Raw genomic sequence first — 21,268 nt, forward strand, 5'->3', positions numbered from 1 at the left:
TCGTTCGTTTTTTTTTTAAATTAAAATAAATTAAAATTTTAATTGAGTAAATATATTTTTTGTTCTTAACAGTTAGAAACTGTGATTAAAATAATTGAAATGCAAAAGAAAATAAATTTTAAAAATTAATATAAAAAGTAAAAGAATATTTATAATTATTTTATCTATTTATTAGAGTTTCGCTTCAAGAACAATTTTATTATACATGGGATTTGAAAAATAATAAGAACAATTTTTGAGTGACATTTTATTTTTTTCATTTTTTAGAATTTATGAATATTTAATTTTAAATGTAATTGGGTTTATGGTCATTTTATTTTGATTTTAATTAGACTACATATAAGAGGTAGGAGTTAAATTGAATTTTGAATAATGACGTACTCTGATAATAAGCTGCCAAAATAGTTAAAAATAGTAAATTCTGATTTTTAATTTTTATAAAAGCAATTGAATACTAACAAAGAAATGAGAAACTATATACATGATTATTTAGTTTTATTATTATTATTATTCCTGTTCACAATTTATTATTTTATTCATATTTTTAATTTTCATCTAATTCGAGGAAAAAATGAGAATAAATTCTAATATTGAAAATAGTAACCAAACAGTTGGTATCTGATTTTTTTTTCTCTCTAAAAAATTTTCATTTCCACAATTTACAGCCTACCCCTATTTCTTCATTGTATTACCAATAATAATAATAATAATCCCTTGCCTCCTTACTCGGTTATCGAGAAAAAAATAAAATAATTAAATCAATTAACCTTCCTTCTCAAAAATTTTAGACTATTTGAACAAGTTTTACCCCTAATAATTTGTATGAAATGACAATATAATAAAAACTAAATTCTTTATTTCCATTAAATCTTTGATCAAAATTGAGCACTGAAAAATTTTTGAAACATAAGTGAGCAGTGGTTGGTACATTCCATATGTGCATGATAATAAAGTTAATTGGAGCTAAACATCACATTACATAAAATTAATACAGTTTTATATTACATTTATTTCAAATTCGATTCGGTACTCCCAAACACCGATGCTACTAAGAAAACAAAAAATCAAACTCTAGCTTCCCCAATTGATCTCCCTTTACATTTTCAATGCAAAACATATGTACACACAGATCAGTTATTGATGCAAATCATTTCCTTCCCAACCTATTGAGAAACACAATATTTATCCATTCTCTTTGATTCCTACATACTAAATACAATAGTCCCCTATCAGCCAAATCGTTGCTTGAATAAATAGTGCCTCCTGGATGGATCCTTGGGTTTGGCCTTCACCTTGCTCTGCCCAGGGTGTTTGTTCCGTCCGGTACTGCAGAGGGATCCAATTAATTTACAGTGGGAAGTGAGACTCAATAAGCATAAAAAATGCGGTTAAGCAAGAGTCTGAGTTCCAGACATGGAGCTCAGTACTGATTAAACAAAACTATGCAAACTGAAAAATCAAAATCCAAAAACAGAAACGAGTGACTTATCAAATATTTACAAAACTAAAATAAATTCAACAAATAATAATCAAATATTCAGTTTCATCTTTAAATAAAAATTATTATAATTATTTTACTTTATTGTTATACTTCCAAATTTTACCTCATAATAAAAATTTTATTGCACATGACAACTGAAAAATAGTAAAAATATTTTATAATTGACTTTATTATTATTTTTTGAAATTTATGAATATTTTTATTTTAATTACTTTTAATTTTAAAGTGTATAAAATAAATGGTTTAATCTGAAAAACTATTTATGGATATTAAAATTTTTGGAAACACGTTGGCAAAACAACTTAAAACCATAAAATCAGGTTTCAATTTTTTCACAAACAGCAAAAATCGACAACGGAAACAAAAAACTGGCAACATAAACGAGCGTTTTTATAACCTGTTTCTTCACAGTGCTAAAACAGAAATAGAAAACAGGAAACAGTAACGATACCAAATAAGCCCTAAGGAATTTGGTCGTGTTTCACATCCTGTTCACTTGTGCGGAATAAGCACTCAATGAGAGAACTTACTTGTATTCCATGTAAACCATCCCATTTGAACCAGACATTGCACTCATTGATCCCACAAAGCGACGGGCTTTTTGAAGGGCTATGTCATCCGCATCTTCTTCTAATTGCTCTAAACCAACCGCATCATCACCAGCACTCAATACCTGACATGCAATACAAAGCATTTCAGAAATTTCTGGCTCAATCAAGAGTCATGTTTGCAGTGAGAGGCAAAACAACCTTGGTTAGAAGTGCCAGTTGCTCATCAAGCCGGTGGTAGCTCAGATCTGCTCCCGAGTCTGGTGGAGGCAAACTCGTTATCACCTGCCATGAGCATAAGAGACAAATAATCAATTTGATAGTCAATGTGTGTAGTAGTAGATAAAAAGAAAGCAATTAGGGTGGTAATTCAGACCCCAAAGAATGAAATAATGAGGCAGGTAATGCATTTATCAGAAACACAGAACAGCATAGAGTTGTTCTTGGGTGAGGCTCATAAGAAAATTGGATTTTGCTTATTGCACTTTGTGTTAATTTGTGTCTTAAGAATACATACAGGACAGGCTGATGGTGAATTACAAGTGCCTTTAAAAATCAAAATCTGTTTACATTTTAATGGTAACTGTTAAATTTAAAGGCTTGTTTTACTTTTAAAGGGTACTTTTGATTACTTCAAAAACCCTCTGCACCTGCAAAATGAGTTTTTAAGGATGTGTCACAAACAACCGGCTATTTTGCTCCCCAATGTTTGAGGAATACCAATATTACACTCCACATGGTTGCAACCTAAGGAAACCAGTTTCATTCAAATAAGTGAAAGTGTTTGAAAGTCTGTACCATAAAGAGATGCACAAGTGAGAACCAACAAACAATTGGAGCTCATACATAATTCTTCCCTATAGATGCCATACCCTAGTGCTACTGAAGGTTAATAAGACAAAACAGTTTCAAGGGGAAAAATTTAAATATGGGAAAGATGGGAAAAAGAGAAGGGAAAAAAAGCCTTAACAGGTTTGCCAACAGATCATGTATGAAATCACACTTAGGGTTGCAAATGGGCATATAGCTGCTCATGAGCTACTCAGTGCTTGACTCAGTAATGACTTACTTGAACTCATTCATTAGTTAAACGAGCTGCGAGCTTGAGCTCAAATTTCGAGCTTGTCAATAAAACACGCCAAGCTTGAGCTACTTCTTACTTGACTTGTTAGGCTCGCGAGTTAGCTCGTTTAATAGCTCGCAAGCCAGCTCGCTCATCAGCTTGTTTACTAGCTCATAACTAGTTCGTTAATAGCTTGTGAACTAACTTGATATTAGGCTAATGAACAAACTCAATATTAATCTCATTAAATATTTTATTTAAAAATTTTTACTTTAAAATATATTTTTCCTATAATTATATTTACTAATTATCAATTAATTTAATTACCTTAATGGCTTAGTTCATTTATTAGTTTGAAACAAGCTTCAGTCGAGTTGAGTTTGAGCTCGAGCTCGGCTTATTTATTAATGTGAAATGAGCTTTAGTCGAGTCAAGCTTGAGTTATATATATGCATAAACGAGATGGGCTCAAACCCAAAACTTTAAACTCGAGTCGAGCTCTCGAGTTGGCCACAGCTCAGGTTGGCTCGGCTCGTTCGCAGCCCTAATCATACTGAACCAGGTTAAAATGTGATAAATCACGTTCAACGTATTTATAAAGTTGAGTCTTGAATTCCCAATTAGATGACACAATATTCAAATTTCTGAGATAATCAAGAACTACTCTCTCTACAAAATAGCACTTTAAAATGCAAAACAGAATACTTCACCTTAAAGCTGTAGCCTTGATCAATCAAAAATTGCTGCCTTTTAGTTGAGTAATACATCTCCTGCATACAGCAGATGATAAGTAAAGCTAAACTACAGAAATCACACACACCAACATGAGAGTTTTCAGCTTCATCAGGTTCAGTGAAAATGAGTGGAAGGATATAGTTTTAAAAATGGCATCCCTTTCAATCCAGAGGTCCAAACAGTCTGCTTTCCTTACAAATATTTTCAAAATATTGGCAACAGAATTGACAACATACCTGTGTATCTGTAGATACAAGAGAATAGAAAAAAGCATTGTACTCCTCTTTACCTCCTGCCATCCTATCCTGAATGCGACCCTGTCAACAAATTTGGATACCATACAATGAGTATAGACAAAGAGATGCCTAACCTTAATGCCATTGCTAAGCAGTAAGGTAAGACAGTAGCATAATGCACCAGCCACTAGACAGTAGCATAATGCATAGCCACCAAGATGATGCAATGTTCTATGTTGAAAATGTCCTTTCAATAATGCAATAATCTCAATACACCAACAAATGTTTGTCTTGCTCACACATGCCAGAATCAGAAATACAAGGAGAGTATTACTGGTCTCAGATATTATTAGCCGCTAGGATACAAACATAAACCTTTTTAGAGCCAGTAATTGACATTTGTTTCTCGAGTTTATACTTCATATAGAAATTAATGAGAATTATATTTCATAATCATGGAGTACAAAGAAAATGCTAGTAAATCATTGTCATCCCACATGATTTTTCATTTTTTTTTTCCAGAAACCCAGTATCAACGAGGTGCCAAATTTTCACAAATAGCTATCACTATACAGACAAACCTTTGCTCTAAGAATACGACCAAGTCGTTGAGCTTCTTGACGTCTTGAACCAGCATGTGATGAAATCTGAATAATCACATTTGCCTCAGGGATATCTATGGAATTATCACCCACCTGTGAATAACAAAAGCAAATATATCATCTTCCAAAGAAAAGGGTTTCTTGGCTTTCAAAAAAATGAATGTTTTGAGATGTACAATATCTATGATAACAATGAAAAATTGTAAAAAATTTTCCACTTCTTCTAATGATGCAACCAATTCAAATTCCAGCAATGAAAAATTGCAACATTAAACTTGTCATGAAACTCTACTGCATTAACCTGTATAAGTGAATATATACAATGTTTAACCAAAATTTGTTGAATACAACATGTAAGCCAGTGCACATTCCTGATGTGTTTTGAAATATTCAAGGGCATATGATACGTTCTTACAAAATGTACAATGCAAATATGTTTGAATATATGATGAGGCAGATGATATCAATATTTATGAGAAATTGAGAATACCTTTGAAAGAAAAACAGTGTTTACTTCCCGACTGGTCTTAAAAGCCTCGAGAATTTTCGTCCTTTCAACATGGCTGCATATGGGCAAACAAATCAACAACAATTGACGTGAAGCAACACAAGGGGAAGCAAATTTCTACAAGGAATGGGTGTCCATAGACAACCTGGTAGCACCATAGATCATAGGTTTTCGAAGCTTCATTGCATACTCTGTTAGTGCAAAAAGGTTATCAGCAAAAACAATGATCTTATCACCCCGTTGCTGCTCATGGAACCGTATGAGAAACTCACAAGCCCTAAACTTGTTAGGATTCATCACATAAAGCGCCTGAAAAAGTAAACAGCATTTAATATGTGAGTAAAAATAATCAAATAAAAAATAAATTATGCCATGACTATATTCACAAATCTTCTATAAAGCAATTATTTTCAGAAGGACAAGAACAGGGAGAAGACATTCTTCAACTAGAACTTTTTATTCCAACCATTTGGGGTCAGCTATGAGGACCCTTTCTAGATGGTCCTCTTAAATTAAATTTGACTTAAAACATCATCAACTGCCTTAATCCATATCCTTCTTGACCTTACTTTTATCCTAACAATGCTCTCAACCTCAATCAAATCTCTCCTTTTTTTATTTGCCTACATTGCACATGTCTACATTATCTTATATATATACACACACACACGTAGAAAAAGAAATTTTATTGGAGTAAGTAGAAGAGTGTACAAGAAAGAGGACAAGGAGTCCTCAAATACAGAAGGGAAAAAAAATTAGCTCAATAAAGTCTTCCAGTCACACTTATCAACCCCAAAATGCCCTCCAAACATCCAAAGCAAGACAATTGGCCAAATCCCGTGAAACCATTTCATAGAAGTTCATTGATATCTTCTTTTTATAAAGCAAATCGACTTCGATTCTTAAATAATCCACATCACTTTTGCTTCTATTGTAACAAAAAAGGTAAAGATAATTTATTGCTAGAGAAGCCACATTAGCATAATCAGTTTTCTATTGCATTGTGTAGCCTCTCACGTATCCGAACATAATTTTTTCCACTTTTTCTTGCGCTGCCTCTCAAACATCTCATACTACACTAGTTAGAGACACACATTTTTTAAACATGAATTTTCATCATTTCCCTACATTCTAATGCCATATAACAGAGCAGATCATATAGGCATTATAGCAGTCAAAAAAACTTCCATTTTAACCATTCTTTTACATGTAATCCGGCTAATGCCCTGATTTCTCCATTTTGTTAGATAAAATTCTGCATTAAACAAATGTCATCTCTTGATCATCAGTTTCAACTTTCAACAACTCCATCATTTCTTCTCCTTTGTCTTGCACATCCTACAGCCATTAGATTCTAGGGTTTCTTACTAGTTTCAAAATGACCCATACTCAGCCACATTAATTCCTTGTTTGTATTTGTTTTATTTTTTCCTTTTGTTTTCCTGCTTTGTTTAGGAACACTTCTTAGCCTTCTTGTACATTTTTTTTTTAAAATCATGACCAAATTTATTTTTCGATCGAAAATATAGAAACAATAGTAAGCCACAAAATTCCGAATTTGGAACTGAAAAATAATGAAAAATAGGAGAGAGAAAGACATTAAGTTTAAAGTGTGCACCACACATCGACACATGATAGTTTTAGAATATTAAAAAGAAGTAAATATGACAATTGCCACACCTGCTTTTTCTTGGAATTTTCTTTTTTCAGATATTCGGCAAAAAACTCTTTTGTCATGGGACACCACACTTCTGCACATTGCACATTCGCAATAAATCCCCCTTTCACTAAATCCAGCCAGTTTGCTTCATATAGCTTTGGGCCAATAAGGAAGTTCAAGTCTGTTATCCTTTCATCCTCTCTGACAAGTGTTGCTGCAGTTCAAAAGGACATTTTTTTTCAGCAAAGAAAATAATAAATAAATAGTGAATGTGTCTGACATGTCAGAAACATACCAGTGAGCCCAAGTTTGCAGTGAGATTTAGTGATACTAATAACTTTTCGAAACATGTGAGCAGGAACCACATGCACCTGTGGAAATATTCCCAACACCACATATAAGTGATTCATTTAAATTATAAAAATAAAATAAAAGCAGATCATAGAATCATAAAGCTACCTCATCCATCAGAAGCAACCCCCATTCTCTATTTCTGATCTCTTCAATAATCTTTTCAGATTCTTCAGACCGTTTACCACCAAAAGCAACCATGTTATATGTTGTGACGACCACACCGGCATTGCCACGGAACCTTTCTTTGCTATCAGATGTGAAACGGCAAATTTGTTCATCTCGTATGGTTGACCACAACTTGAACTGAAAGGCCCACTGATCAACAGACACAGCATTTGTTGCTAAACATAGGCAGCTCTTTCGTATCCGGCATGCTGCAGAAACACCAACTAGAGACTTCCCTGCACCACATGGTAGTACAATGATTCCAGATCTTGCTCTACCTGCAGTTTTAAAAAATAAATATGGTTAAAATTTCCAGGGTTAAATAGAAGTCTAGCGACTCTAGTCTTCTCAATTTATAGGACAATGAACATGCAAAACAAATGAAAGAGTATCAGTATCTTCCTAAGAAGGACGCCAACATGGTTCAATTGAAGAAGAAGCATTGGATCTAATGCAAATAAGTGAAACAATTTTCAAGACATATCAATGGCAAAGTTGGATGGGGACTTCCAAAAAAAAAACATATTTAAAGAGAGAAAGAGAAGGGGAAACGACAGATAAACCCACCCATGAACAAGTTAAACCCCTGAACATTCATATTTTATATCATTTCCCCAATCCCTAGTGACTCAGATTCTAAACATGGGTACCAAAGGTCATAGAGATTTCAGAATGTCAACGATTCTCACTACGACAAACTTCAAGGGAGTCTCACCCAATACATAAAATTTTTATGCTTGTTTACATTTAGATAAGCAGATCTCAATGCTGATTACATTATACCCTTTCTGAGGGGACTTAGAGAAGGAAAAACTGCATACCATTCCCAAACATTTTACTAAGGCTCTTCTCCTGATATGGTCGCGGTTGTGCTTGAGGTTTCAATTCCATGTCAAGATCAGGGTTTACCTGAAATCTCAAAATCTCATGAGTATATGACAGAGCAAAGAGGCTAGGAAAGCCCAAACATAATGACTGATGCTGCGGGACATATGGATATCTGTGCTCATCATCATCAACATAACCAATTCATCATCTTAAATATTTCGAAACAAACTAAAGGGACAAGTATGAGAATATAGCTCACTGTGTCATTTCTGAAATCATACTCCTCCAACATGGGATAATTTAAAGCATTTGGCAAGCACCGTTGCTTTACATTTTCAACCTGTCGATGGGGAAATGGAAAAAATTAGGTTGCATTCAGAGCAATGACAGTTTAAGGTACCTTCGTAATTGATTTTACAAAAAGAAATGCTTTAAATGACAATTCAAATATAGAAATGTTGTAAAATCCAGCTTGAAGGGATAAAACATAAAGAAACATATCAGCATCCAAGCAGTCAATATTTAACTTAATTGCTACAGAAAGTTGCACATTTTCAAGTCGACATCATTCTACTACATGTTGAGTTCAAAACTACTCATTTAAACAAATTGCACTTTGAGATCAAATCTCAATATTTGTGCCAATGATTGGCAAAAGGAGATAAAAGAATTATAAAAAAAAAAAAGGCAAAAGATGTCCTCTCTTATTTGGAAGTATGATTGTGAATTAGAAAAAAGGTTTTTTAAGTCCATGAAGCTGTGCAGAAATCTTCTTTGGCCACTGATGACCGAATCAATCCTCTAAACCACCTTAAACCAGCTGAAATTAGCTAGTGAGAGGATGCAGCTCATATTGTTCCTTTTTAAGCAAAAAGGACATAAAATTGAACAAAAGACAAACTTTGCAGAAAATTTCCCACATGAACCATGTGAGATTACTTTTCATAGCTACCTGAGCTGGGTCAACTTCAAAAGAATGAGTTTCTTTTTCTTCAGCTGCAGCTGCCAACTCTGCTTCATTTAGTAACCCATCATGACCACCATCAATTTCACCCATGGCTTTGCTGATTGTAAATCCATCACCACCATTTGAGCCCTAAACAAAATCCAAATGTAGATAGATTCAAAGATACACCTCTTTAGGAAATGCAAGTGGGAGAGAATAATATTTCTTACAATGTCCTTAATGAAGCAGAGAGCAGCTATTTTATGATTATTCATGAGAAATCAAATTTCCATGGAAAAAGCAACCAAGATGGTTTCAGCGAGAAAACGTATGCTCCCTAAAGCTTATATATATAAAGAAGAACATTATCAACAGAGAAATGAAGTACAGAATGGGAAAAATAACTAAATCCTCCTCTAAAGAACTAAAAGAAAAAACAAGAAAAACAAAAAAGTAGCACAAAACCGCAATCAATTACACTGACCATCCTCAAAAGATAGGGGATGCTCCACAATGTACAATCTAAAAATCAAGTTGAAGCAAGCTATTAAATTTCGTCCACAAATAGTTCATGTGAAAACGAAAGATAGCAGCTCTAAAAAAAGTATAATAACTAATACCAGTGAGCAAGATGTGAACTCAAGTCTGATCAAGAAGGTTTATGACCTTTAATGGGTTTGAAGCATGGAAACAGCTTCTTGCAAAAATGCAAGGTAAGGCTGCGAACTATAGACCCGTCGTGGTCCATCCCTTTCCCAGACCCCACATATGCAGGAGCTTTGTGCACCAGGATGCCCTTTTTTTTTTTTTAATTGAACATATTTACATCACCTCCGAGCCTCCATAACAATGTAGGGAAAGTGTCAGATATTTACAACCTCCAAACCTCCATAACAATGGAAGAAAAGTGTGCATACAAACAGGCAAACTAAATCAACATGTCAATCATCACTAGAGTTCTGCAGTCTGAACATTCACATTAATGTAGTTCTCATAAGCTCTTGTGACAGATAATGTTGCTTTCCAGACCAATACAGACCACTCAAACCAATGCTCAAGGTTTAAAACCACCAACTAAATCATGCAGATATGTTGCTGCATGGAGAATAATATAAAACACTATAGTTCAACTTACAAATTTTGGCAACAAAAAATACAAACCTCAGAAGTGATTCTTGCTCGAGATATAACTTCATCCCGAAGCAACCTCTTCAATACCTGCAAATGTCATGTATCCATTTGAATCAAACCTCAACCACATGACATCTATAATCGTCATATTAAAGTAACGAAAGACAAAAATAAATAAATAAATAAACCAAATAAAAGGGATCTTACCTCTGGAAATGGTGATTCAACAAAGTATCTATTCTTCTTAAGCACAAGCTTCACCTTGCCATAATTGGCAGTAGAACCATGTACGAAATCAATCATCTCTTTAGGAAGCTTGGTTTTCGACAATTTATTCAAAACAGAAATAATGGTTTCAGTTTCCAGACCAACTGATACTGCAGCATACAGTGAGTGAGGAGTCAAGTTGTACTCATGCATCGACTCTGGCCTGCACAATAATACATAGTATTCAAGATTGTGAATGTTAAAAAAAACTCAAAAAAATAAAAAATAAAAAATAATAATAATTATTATTATAAAAAAAATGGAACTGAGCAAGAGTCCTTGTGGGGATTTTCATTTTGTTGTTCTTTTATGCATGTTTTCTGTCTATTCAAGGCTGTTTCAGTTACATGGGAATCTAGTGGTAGTAGAACATGGAAGAGGCCAGCAATGAGCTTTGGAAGAATTTGGTTCTCACTGAAGAAAAGAGAGATGATATTGTGATTGGAGTCAAATGGATGCTAGAAATCAGATACACTTCTTTAAGCTTGAAATGTCCGTGTCCAACACATGTTAAAATACCAACACCCACCCAATACTCCCCAACACGCATCCAACACACATTTGAAACTAATTAAATTATTTTTTATTTTTGGACACAGCTGAGACATTTCTTGGCACAGCAAGGACACCTCCAGGAAACTTTTTGCACTGAAACGCTGCTTTTTTGTGTGCTTGGACTTTGGAGCACTAGCACCACTGCACCAGCCTTGAAGAGCACCATTGGACCTACCAACCCCAAAATTCCCCCAAATAAAGTCACACCATTTTGCCACTCTTTCTTAATCATTTTTTTTTTTTTTTTCTGTTTATAAAATTTCTTAACGAGCAACACCCATCAGCCATGCTCTTGAGTCGTTTTTTCTGTAGTATATAAAATGTGTAACTGATAATTTTGCGTGAATGGTGCTTATATTTATATTCCATTTTTAAATCTAGATTGCCAAATATTTGTCATATATAAAAGGAAAAGTGTGCCTAAATATACATATAAATATATATATATATATATATATTTTTGGATGTATAAAAAACTATATATGCACATGTTTTTTATATTAATTAATTGACGTATCCTTGCTGTGTCGAATAGGATATCCAACCATTAGAGATGATCTACCAATCAACTGGATGCGGAAGGTGGCAAGCTAATAGCAACAGGGTTGGTTGCTTCGAAGACTTTGAGGGAAGATATGGTTTGTGGGGAACGCTACTTCAGCTTTGAGCCTCTGCTAAGAAATATTCTTTTTAAAAAGAAGATTCTGGGTGGAGATTCATGGGCCTCTAATGGAGATCCTGACAAGGCCAGGCTCTATATTTTATGGACTTCACAGCATTCTGTTGGCAGGGAAGTCCTTTCTCCGCGCATGAGAGACTTTAATGAGATTTTATATGCAAAGGAGAAGGCAGCTCTGCAAGAGAGTCCAATCCTTCAGATTCGTGAGCTTGGATGGAGGTGCAGTCCAGGGGGCTGGCTAAATTTCACATGGTGTAACGAGAACAAAGAAACAACTTCTGTGCAGGAAAAAATAGATCATGCTTTTATGAATCAAATTTGGGATAGGACATTCCACTTTTCTATGTCGCTATTATTTTCAGTGATGACATCTGACCAATGCTCACTATTTCTCAATAACAGCAAGGAATTAAATAATAATAGGTGTTTGAGGAAGAATTGCTTCAAGATTGAAGCAATGGTGAGGCATCTTGAGTGTGCAGGGTTCATCTCTAATGCTTGGGAACATCAAACTTGTAACAAAGATTGGCAAGATATTTGCAATAAAATAAAAATCTGCTGAGGACCTTAAAAGGTGGAACAAGCCTTTTTTGGTTTCATTCATCCAAACCTAAACAAGCATATGGAGAACTCCAAAAGCTTAAAAAATGTTATATGTCCAGAGAACAATATGTTCAAGGTCAGAAGAAACTGAACTTGAACACAAGATCAAGAGCTTCTGGTGCAGAAAAAAGATTGTGTCTAAATAGAGATCCAGAGAGAGAAATAAAAAACTATAGGATAACAGTGCATCGATGAGGAAGGGCGTTGGAGATTACAGCAAATTATTTTGAGAACCTAATAGACTCCACCAACTCTTCTAGCTTTGAGGAGCCTTTCAAAGGATTGCAGGTCAAGAGAGAGAATGAACAAAGCTCCTATCAAGAATTACAGGATAAGAGTACATGGATGAGGGAGGGCAGGGGAGATTGTATCAAATTATTTTGAGAACCTAATAGACTACCACTAACTCTTCTAGCTTTGAGGAGCCTTTTGAGGGATTGCAGGTCAAAACAGAGAATGAAAAAGGGGGTTCCTATGAAGAATTTCTCCTTGGAAGAGGTAAGACAAGCTCTTTATCAAATGCATCCCTCCAAATCCCCAGGCCCTATGACCATCTAGAGGAGCTTCCTAGAGTTTATGATAGAATCAGGGTTTTCACAACAGATAGATTAAGCTTACAAAAATGCAATGTAAGGCTCTGTACTACAGACTCATCATGGTCCACCCCTTCCCAAGACCCCACATATGCCAGGAGCTTTGTGCACCAACCTGCCCTTTTTTTTATGATATAGATCACCTTATTTTCCTATTGTCAATTTTTTTTATTATTAAAAAAAATAAATTTTATTAAGAGAAGAAATAATATACAAGGAGGATTTCCTAAAACAAATCAGAAATCCATAAAGAAAGAAAAAACAAGTACATAGAAAAAAAGAAAAGACAAAAAAATGAATCAGGGTAACAAAGCCTTCCAATCACTCTGAAAACCAGAGAAACCAGTATTGCCAAAACAATCCAAAGAAAAATTCCATAATGAAGCGCAAAAAAACAATCTTGTCCCAAAAAAAATCAATAAAACAGAGCAATCAAGAAAAAATAGAACTCTCTCTCCAGCCAAACCACACAAAAAACAGAAAAAGTCGTACACTGCCATAATCTCATTGCATGCTTATTCCTCCCAAAAACTCCAAAGCAATTACCGAAGAAACCTTCAAACAGAAAGTCATGTTAGAGAGAGAAACTCTCCCTTCTCTCTAGAAGGCGCATGACCGTGGGTTGAGTTCTTGGAGCTGATTTCTTCTTTGATCGTGTGATTTCCCTACAATCTGCAGTGATTGTTGTTGGATTTACAGTTGTTTGGATCATCCGAAGGGTTGTTGGACGGATCTAAGGCTGATTATCAGATTTTATTTCGTGATTTGAAATTCAGGGTTCATTTTCCCACTTTCCAGCTCATGAGGAAATTTGAAAATTGAAATCCCAGCGAAGCTATGGGACATCGGGGCGCTTCTAGGGCTGCAGGAGTTGCTATTCAAGAAGCGGAGTTGAAGGAGGAAAGAGACTTTGCCCTGAAATTCGTAGAAATCAAAGGAGGGGAAAGGAATGAATGGATTAACAAGAAGCATGTGGAGATAATGGCTGAGTTTGAAAGGCTGTCTAAGTTGGCATTCCAAAGGGTAAACGGAGGTTTGAGTGGGTTAAAGTCTTCTTCGGATCTGCTGGTGTCTCTTCGAGAACAAAGGGGCATGCATGCAGATCAGGGTAATGGAACATCGAAGGAGGATACCAAGGAAACCCAAAAGGATGATCGGCATAATAGATGTTTGGGTGAGGAGGGTATATGCTGTAATCAGATGGGAGTGAAGAAGATTGAGAGTCCGTCAGGGTCAAATGGAAAGCTGTTGGAAGAAATGGGGCTCTCAGTGACCAGTGGGTCAGAGAGTGAAGGAGATGAGAGTTGTGGGAAGATTGAAGGTAGAAAGAATCTGGGGGGTAATGAGATGCCATCAATTTTGAAAGGTAATAGGAATATGTGGGGAGATGATGTCCCCTCAGATTCTGAAGAGTTGGACACAAATCATGTTGTGGCTAAGGTTCGAGCTAGTGTTCAGTGCCCTGAAGATGATGTGGTGAATAATCAAGAGAAATCTGGAAATCATGAAGGGGTAACAATCATGAGGAATAACAAAGAGGTCCCATGGGCAGAACTGTTCGCAAACAACAGGGATCCTGCGTATTGTGGATCCTTGCCTGTGTTTTCAGCTAGTGGGGATAAAGTTTGTATATCTACTACGGAGATGTACAACTCTGAGGGGATTGTCAACAAGCACTTAGTGGGGTACTTCACAGGCAAATTCCCTGGTAAGATGGCTTTCAATAGCCTGGTAAGATCGTGGAATGTTAAGGTGGTGTCTATACAGCATGATAAAGGTTGGATTGCGTTCAAGTTCCACAAAGAAGAAGACCTCAATGAAGTACTTATGAAAACTCTTATTCTAAAGAGAATGCCCAGGTACTTTCAGTTTGGAAGTGAGCATAGGATTGTTGTTCCTGTATGGGTTAAATTGAAGGACCTCCCTTTTGAGTTATGGCATCCAAGTGTAATAGGGAGGATACGTTTGGAGATTGGGAGACCTCTGTGTATGGACAAGTTGACTACCAACAAGTCTGGAATTTCCTATGCCAGAGCTATGGTGGAGGTTGACATTACGAAGGAAATCAAGTATAGTGTTAAAATCCTGCTCCCTGATGATGTCGAAATTGTCCAGGAGGTGGTATATGAGGGACTACTGAGGTTCTGTACCAAATGTAAGGCAATTGGCCACTCTGTTGCTTTCTGTAATCCCAGGGAGGAATCTAAAAGGCCTGTGGGTCCTCAATATAGACCTAAAATGCCTGTTCAGATGTCAAAATCTGGGAAGGAAAAGGCAGGAATCAGAGCTGCAGAGATAAATAAGGAGAATGCGGGTATCTGTAGCAGTAAGGAGATACAATGTGAAGGTAATAGGCCAGATGATGGCAGGGCTAATGCAGATGCTGGTACTTCAGAATATGATTATGAGGAGCCTTCTGAGGACATTGATTTGGATAATAAAGGCATTTCTAAATCTGATGATGATGGGGTCAGGGACCATTCCCCAAAGGGTGGTAAGAAAAATTCAGATGTTGGAACCACTATTTGTGGAACATCTCCTGCCCAGAGAGATCTGATCCTGAGAATGAAGGTAATTTCAATGCTGATAAGATGGTAAATGATAATCAGGGTGAGAAAGAGGATGAGGAGAGATCTGTGGAGAAAAGTAATACTGATAGTGGCCCAGGTGTTGACCAAGCTGGGGGTAGAGAATGGATATGAGAATGAACCAAAGAGCAACACACAGCTGCTACAATTGAAACAATCAGTAAAGGGGAAAGAAAAAGCTGAGGGTACCACTGCAGCTTTGAAGAAGAAGAAAGGGAAAGGTTCACATTATAATCCTTTGGTGTTTGGGAAGGGGTTAAAACCCCCTTCTAAATCAAAATGAAGTTTGCCAGCTGGAACATCAGGGGTTTCAATAAACCCCTGAAACAGAATGGGGTTGCTAACCTCATTAGGAAGAATAATCTGGATATGGTTGGTATCTTGGAGACAAAATTCTCTACTGCCAAGATGGATGAATTGGTGAGAAAGAAATTCAAAAATTGGGAGCAGGTAAATAATTTTCAACTTCGCCAAGCTGGGAGAATACTTGTTATTTGGAACCCTCTTAAAGTCCATCTCCAGGTAATTGATATGAATGCTCAAGCTGAGCATTGTTTTGTTGTATGTTTGACCACTCCTAACAGATTTTATGCTAGTTTTGTTTATGGATTCAACTCAATTGTGGCAAGGAGGTCTCTGTGGGGTGATATTTATCAGCTTGGTTGTAACATCACAGGTCCATGGCTTTTGTTAGGTGATTTTAACTGTACTTACAGCTGACGAGAAAGTTAATGGATTGCCAGTAAAGGGTTATGAAATTAAAGATATTGGTGAGTGTTTTTTTGATGCAGGGTTGGCTGATTTAAAACCCTCAGGTTGTTTCTTGACCTGGACAAATGGCAAAATCTGGTGCAAATTAGACAGAGTGGTGGTTAATCAGCAGTGGCACATGGCTGGCTTGAAAGCAAATGCTGAGTTTCAATTCCCTGGTATATTATCAGATCACTCTGTGTGCGTAGTGACGTTGTTTGAAGAGGAACAAATGGCCAGGAAACCCTTTAAATTTTTTAACATGTGGACCCTACACCACAGCTTTCAGGAGGTGATCAAAAAGGGTTGGGACTTGGACATACAGGGCTCTAAACAGTACAGATTTGTTAAAAAATTATAGGCTCTAAAGAGGCCCCTTAGATCATTGAATGCTACACACTTTTCTCACATATCTGCTAGCGCAGATAAAGCAAATAATGAGGTTTTGGAGCTTCAACAGAGACTGGATGACCTTCCAACAGATTCAGGGCTGCAGTTGGTGCTTAGTGTTAAAAAAGCCGAGGCTGCTAGACTTGCTGATGCTAACAGAATGTTCACAGCACAGATTGCGAAATTTAAATTCTTGATGATGATAGAAGTACGTCCTTCTTCCATGGTCTCATGGAAAGGCGCATTAATAGGAATCACATTACTAATGTAACTAAATGTAATGGGGAGCAAACTACATCTCAGTATCAAGTTGTAGAGGAATTCTTGGGGTTTTATACTCTACTGCTGGGTAGGGAGAAGAATACATCTGGGATCGAAAGGCATATAATCGAAAATGGCCCTATACTGGTAGATGCCTGAAAAGAATGTATGATGGCTCCCATATCAGATGATGAAATTAGAAAGGCCCTCTTCAGTATTGGAGATGGGAAATCACCAGGGCCTGATGGTTTTTCAGCATGCTTCTTTAAGAAGGCTTGGACCACAGTAGGTAGGGAGTTTACTGCAGCTGTTAAAGAGTTCTTTGTTACTGAACAGTTGCTGAAGCAACTCAATCACACTGTTATTGCACTGATCCCAAAGTCAGACCATGTCTCAACAGTTGGCGATTATAGACCTATTTCATGCCGTAATGTTATGTACAAGGTGATAGCAAAAATAATAGCTGAAAGAATTAAACCAGGCCTTGAGGGTATCATAAACCCAGCTCGGTCTGCCTTTGTACAACAGAGAAGCATGGTGGAGAATATATATCTTGCTCAAGAGCTTGTGAGGAAATATGCCAGGAAGAGGATATCTCCAAGATGCATGCTCAAGATAGATCTTAAAAAGGCCTATGACTCAATTTCTTGGAGTTTTCTCAAAGAGATGCTGCAATGTTTAAACTTTCCTAGTACCATGATAAATTGAATCATGCAATGTGTTACAACTACAACATATCCCTGTCAATAAATGGAAGCTTCCATGGTTTTTTCAAAGGCAGGAAAGGCTTGAGACAAGGTGATCCTTTATCCCCCCTGCTGTTTGCAATTGGTTTAGAGTACCTGTCGAGGTTGTTGAAGACTCTGGAGGAAAACTCAGATTTTAAATACCACCCAAAATGTGACAAGCTGAAAATAACACATTTGGCATTTGCAGATGACCTAATACTATTCTCTAGAGGGGATTGCCCTTCTGTAAAACTCATGATGGAGGGTCTAGGGAAGTTCTCAGAATGCTCAGGTATGTCTGTGAACTGCCTCAAGTCTAACCTTTATCATGCTGGGATAAAAGAATATGAATTGGAGGATATCAAACAAATGACTGGGTTTAATGTTGGTGTTTTTCCCTTTCGGTATCTTGGTATCCCACTAGCTGCATCCAGGCTCATTTCTAGCCACTACTCACCATTGATAAACAGAATTGCAAATCTGATTAAGAGCTGGCCTGGCCATACAATCTCTTATGCAGGCAAATTGGAACTGATCAATTCTGCTATCCAGGGTATTGGGTGCTTTTCGCTAGCTATTTTTCCTATTCCATATAATATCCTTGAGCATGTGGTGAAGCTATGCAGGGCCTTTTTATGGGGTGGAAAGAAGAAACCACTAGTGGCTTGGAAGGAAATATGTCTCCCAAAATCCGAAGGTGGACTGGGGGTCTTTGACCATAAAATCTGGAACAAGACGCTACTTACTAAAGCTCTATGGAATGTCCAGAACAAGAAAGATTCATTGTTGTCACGGTGGATTAACCAGTTTTATTTAAAAGGTTCGAGTATATGGGTGATCGACTCGAAGCATGAGGATTCCCCATTGTTCAAGAAAATGATAGACATAAAGAACCAAATATTTCAGAGGTGTCATAACCAGATTGATGATGCAGAAAGACTACTGAAGGGGTGGGACTTTGACTTTTTGAGAATGAAGGGGTGTTAAGTCCCTTGGGTCAAAGAAGTATGGAAAAATGGGAGTACACCAAAACATGCATTTACATTATGGCTGGGAATTAAAGGGAAGTTGCTCACAAGTGACAACATATATTGGGAAAGTGGTGACCATAACTGTGTATTTTGTACAGACGAAATTGAAACAATTGATCATATCTTCTTCAAATGCAGATTTTCCTCACATATTTGGGACAGTATTAGAAAATGGTTGGGTATACAAAGGGCCATGACAACCATAAAAGCAGCAGTGAAATGGCTCCATAAAGAAGTGAAAGGGACTAACATATGTGCTGTGGGGAAAAGGGTCAGACTTTGCCACTACAGTCTTTTTCTTTTGGCATTTTAGAAATAAAAAGAGGTTCGAGGATAAGTCTATTGGACCTGAGGAGTTGATAGAGGTAATTCAGAGACACATATATAGGGTTTTGTTTGATAAATTTGATCTTCACTCCATTGGCTAGTGCTAGTGTAGTGTTTTGATTTACTTGTATTGTTGGAGGTACTTGTTTGAAATGGCTATGTGCCCCTGAGTATGCCCAAGTTTGATGTAACAGGTTGTTGTTTTAGATGTATGGATGGGGAACTATGTACCCCTGTGTAGTCTATGTCTGTAATCTATGTACATATTCCATTTGATCAATATAATTTACCCATTACTATTTTTTTTTTTTTTTTTAAAAAACCTTCAAAGAACTAGGCACACCCAAAGCTGAATAAACAAAAGAGCTAATTCCATAGAACAATGAAGAAAGAGACGAGCACATCACGCACTCAAGGAGGATACAAAAACTTACAAGATCTTCTAACCTGCAATAAATTGTTAGAATTAACTCTATTAAGGAAGGATCCACACAAAACCCTACCTTACGTCCACAGTATCTAATTATAGGAGTAATGAAAGGACTCCAACAAACTATGAAAGAACAGAAAGTTCCTCAACCTCCTAATCAGTGACATCCCTTCGAAAATGAAAATCCCAAGAAACACAATCACCATCAGTAATCAAAAGTGAAGAAGTAAGTGCATCATGATGCGAGGTAAGGCAGAAAATAAAAAGAAAAGCAACATAAAAGCAATGGTCCGCTACTCACTCATCCTCCCAAAAATGAACCAGACAGCTATCTCCCACTCTAGAAAATGGCATTGCCCATAAATTAGCAGCCTGCGGTGGATCTCAAATGGCTGGCTATTTGGTTTTACACACTTTAGGATTTTTGTATGATTTTTTGTAGCTTGTTCTCCATAATAGAACTCATATTTTCCGTTTAAAACAAAAAAACAAAAGGAATTATACATTCAGAAAATTAAGTTAATGATATTGATACCTGCACACGGGCTCAGCTATGGCAATCAGAAAATCATAAGCCTGCTTGTACAGAGGCGAGAAAGTCTCTAGGAAGATCCGCCCATCAGCGCAGGCCCATAAGGGCCGATTGGAATGATCCAGCTTTAGCTCTAATTTTGTAAAATCTCTCTTCTTGCCCTCTTTCTCACCTTCGAAATCACCCACAATCCAATCATGAATCATCACCCAGCTCATCCGTAAGGTACTTTTAAAATCAAATCCAAACATTTGATCACAGCAATAATAAATAACAATAAACAGCAAAATATTATTTACCATCACGATTATCGTCGTCAAATTCTTCAGCATAATACGCGTCCTCATCTTCAATCATCGTGCTCCTATGATCATCCTGCTTCAAATTCCAGACATTAGAAATTAGAAATTAAAAAAAAAAAAACGACACCCACCAAATAAAAACTATAAAAAATGAAATTGAAAGAAGAGAGAAGTGGGAGCTTCACCTTCGACGAAGACTTGTGCCTTTTGGTGGGTCGACCCTTTTCACCTGAAACGCACAGATGAACACAAAAAGGGGTACGAATTAAGGTCAGATTCAAAACCAAACTGAATGAAAACTAATCTCACATTTTTTTTTAAGGCTTAAATGAATCTTGAGGATTGGGATTTCTGGGAAAAGATAGAACTAATGAGAGGTACCGTTAAATCCCATGTTTGATTTGCAGAATCTCAGTCCGTTTGGGATGTCAGTATTGGAGTGGAAAGAATTAAGAAGCTATGAAAGGCAGAAGGGACGACGTCTGGTTTATAGAGACGAACCGCCTCACGCTTGCTAACTTCAAGCGGCCGAGCCCTTGCTTTAATTATAATAATAATAAAATAATATTTTTTCTAATAATTTTGTAAATTTATAAATAAAAATAAAATCAGTTCTTGAGAGGTGTATTAAATATTTTTAGAAATTTCTAATGATCATTTTGCATTTGTTGGAAATTTTAAATTTTTATAGAATTTGAAATTTGTTTAAAATTTATAGAAATATAATAATCCTTTTGTAATATTTTTGTAAATTTAGAAATAAAAAATAAAATCAGCTCTTGAGATGTGTCTTAAGTAATTTTATGAATTTTTTACTAATGATTTTGCATTTGTGAAAACTTTTAAATTTTTATAAAATTTTAAAATGAAATTCTATACCATGTACATAATTATGTAGTTACTGTGAGGGACAGTAGAAGGGGTAAGGGTAGATTTAAAATAATTTGGAAGGAAA

At 36.2% G+C, this 21,268-nt stretch overlaps 1 protein-coding gene across 1 annotated transcript; it reads right to left on the minus strand.

The window, feature by feature from the left end:
• Positions 1-957: 957 nt before the first annotated feature.
• LOC131164402 (general transcription and DNA repair factor IIH helicase subunit XPB1) lies at positions 958-20,835 on the minus strand. Its single transcript, XM_058121546.1, has 20 exons — positions 20,695-20,835; positions 20,499-20,542; positions 20,311-20,386; positions 20,015-20,183; positions 10,485-10,707; positions 10,308-10,364; positions 9,153-9,296; positions 8,460-8,540; positions 8,194-8,281; positions 7,313-7,650; positions 7,149-7,224; positions 6,874-7,067; positions 5,339-5,502; positions 5,176-5,248; positions 4,665-4,778; positions 4,084-4,164; positions 3,823-3,882; positions 2,251-2,334; positions 2,032-2,174; positions 958-1,326 (listed from the first exon to the last, which is right to left on the minus strand). The coding sequence occupies exons 1-20, from the start codon at positions 20,705-20,707 to the stop codon at positions 1,230-1,232; spliced, it is 2,319 nt and encodes a 772-aa protein (XP_057977529.1). The 5' UTR covers positions 20,708-20,835; the 3' UTR covers positions 958-1,229.
• Between the last annotated feature and the right edge of the window lie 433 nt (positions 20,836-21,268).

Source organism: Malania oleifera, chromosome 9 (assembly GCF_029873635.1).
Source record: "Malania oleifera isolate guangnan ecotype guangnan chromosome 9, ASM2987363v1, whole genome shotgun sequence".
Taxonomy (NCBI): Eukaryota; Viridiplantae; Streptophyta; class Magnoliopsida; order Santalales; family Ximeniaceae; genus Malania; species Malania oleifera.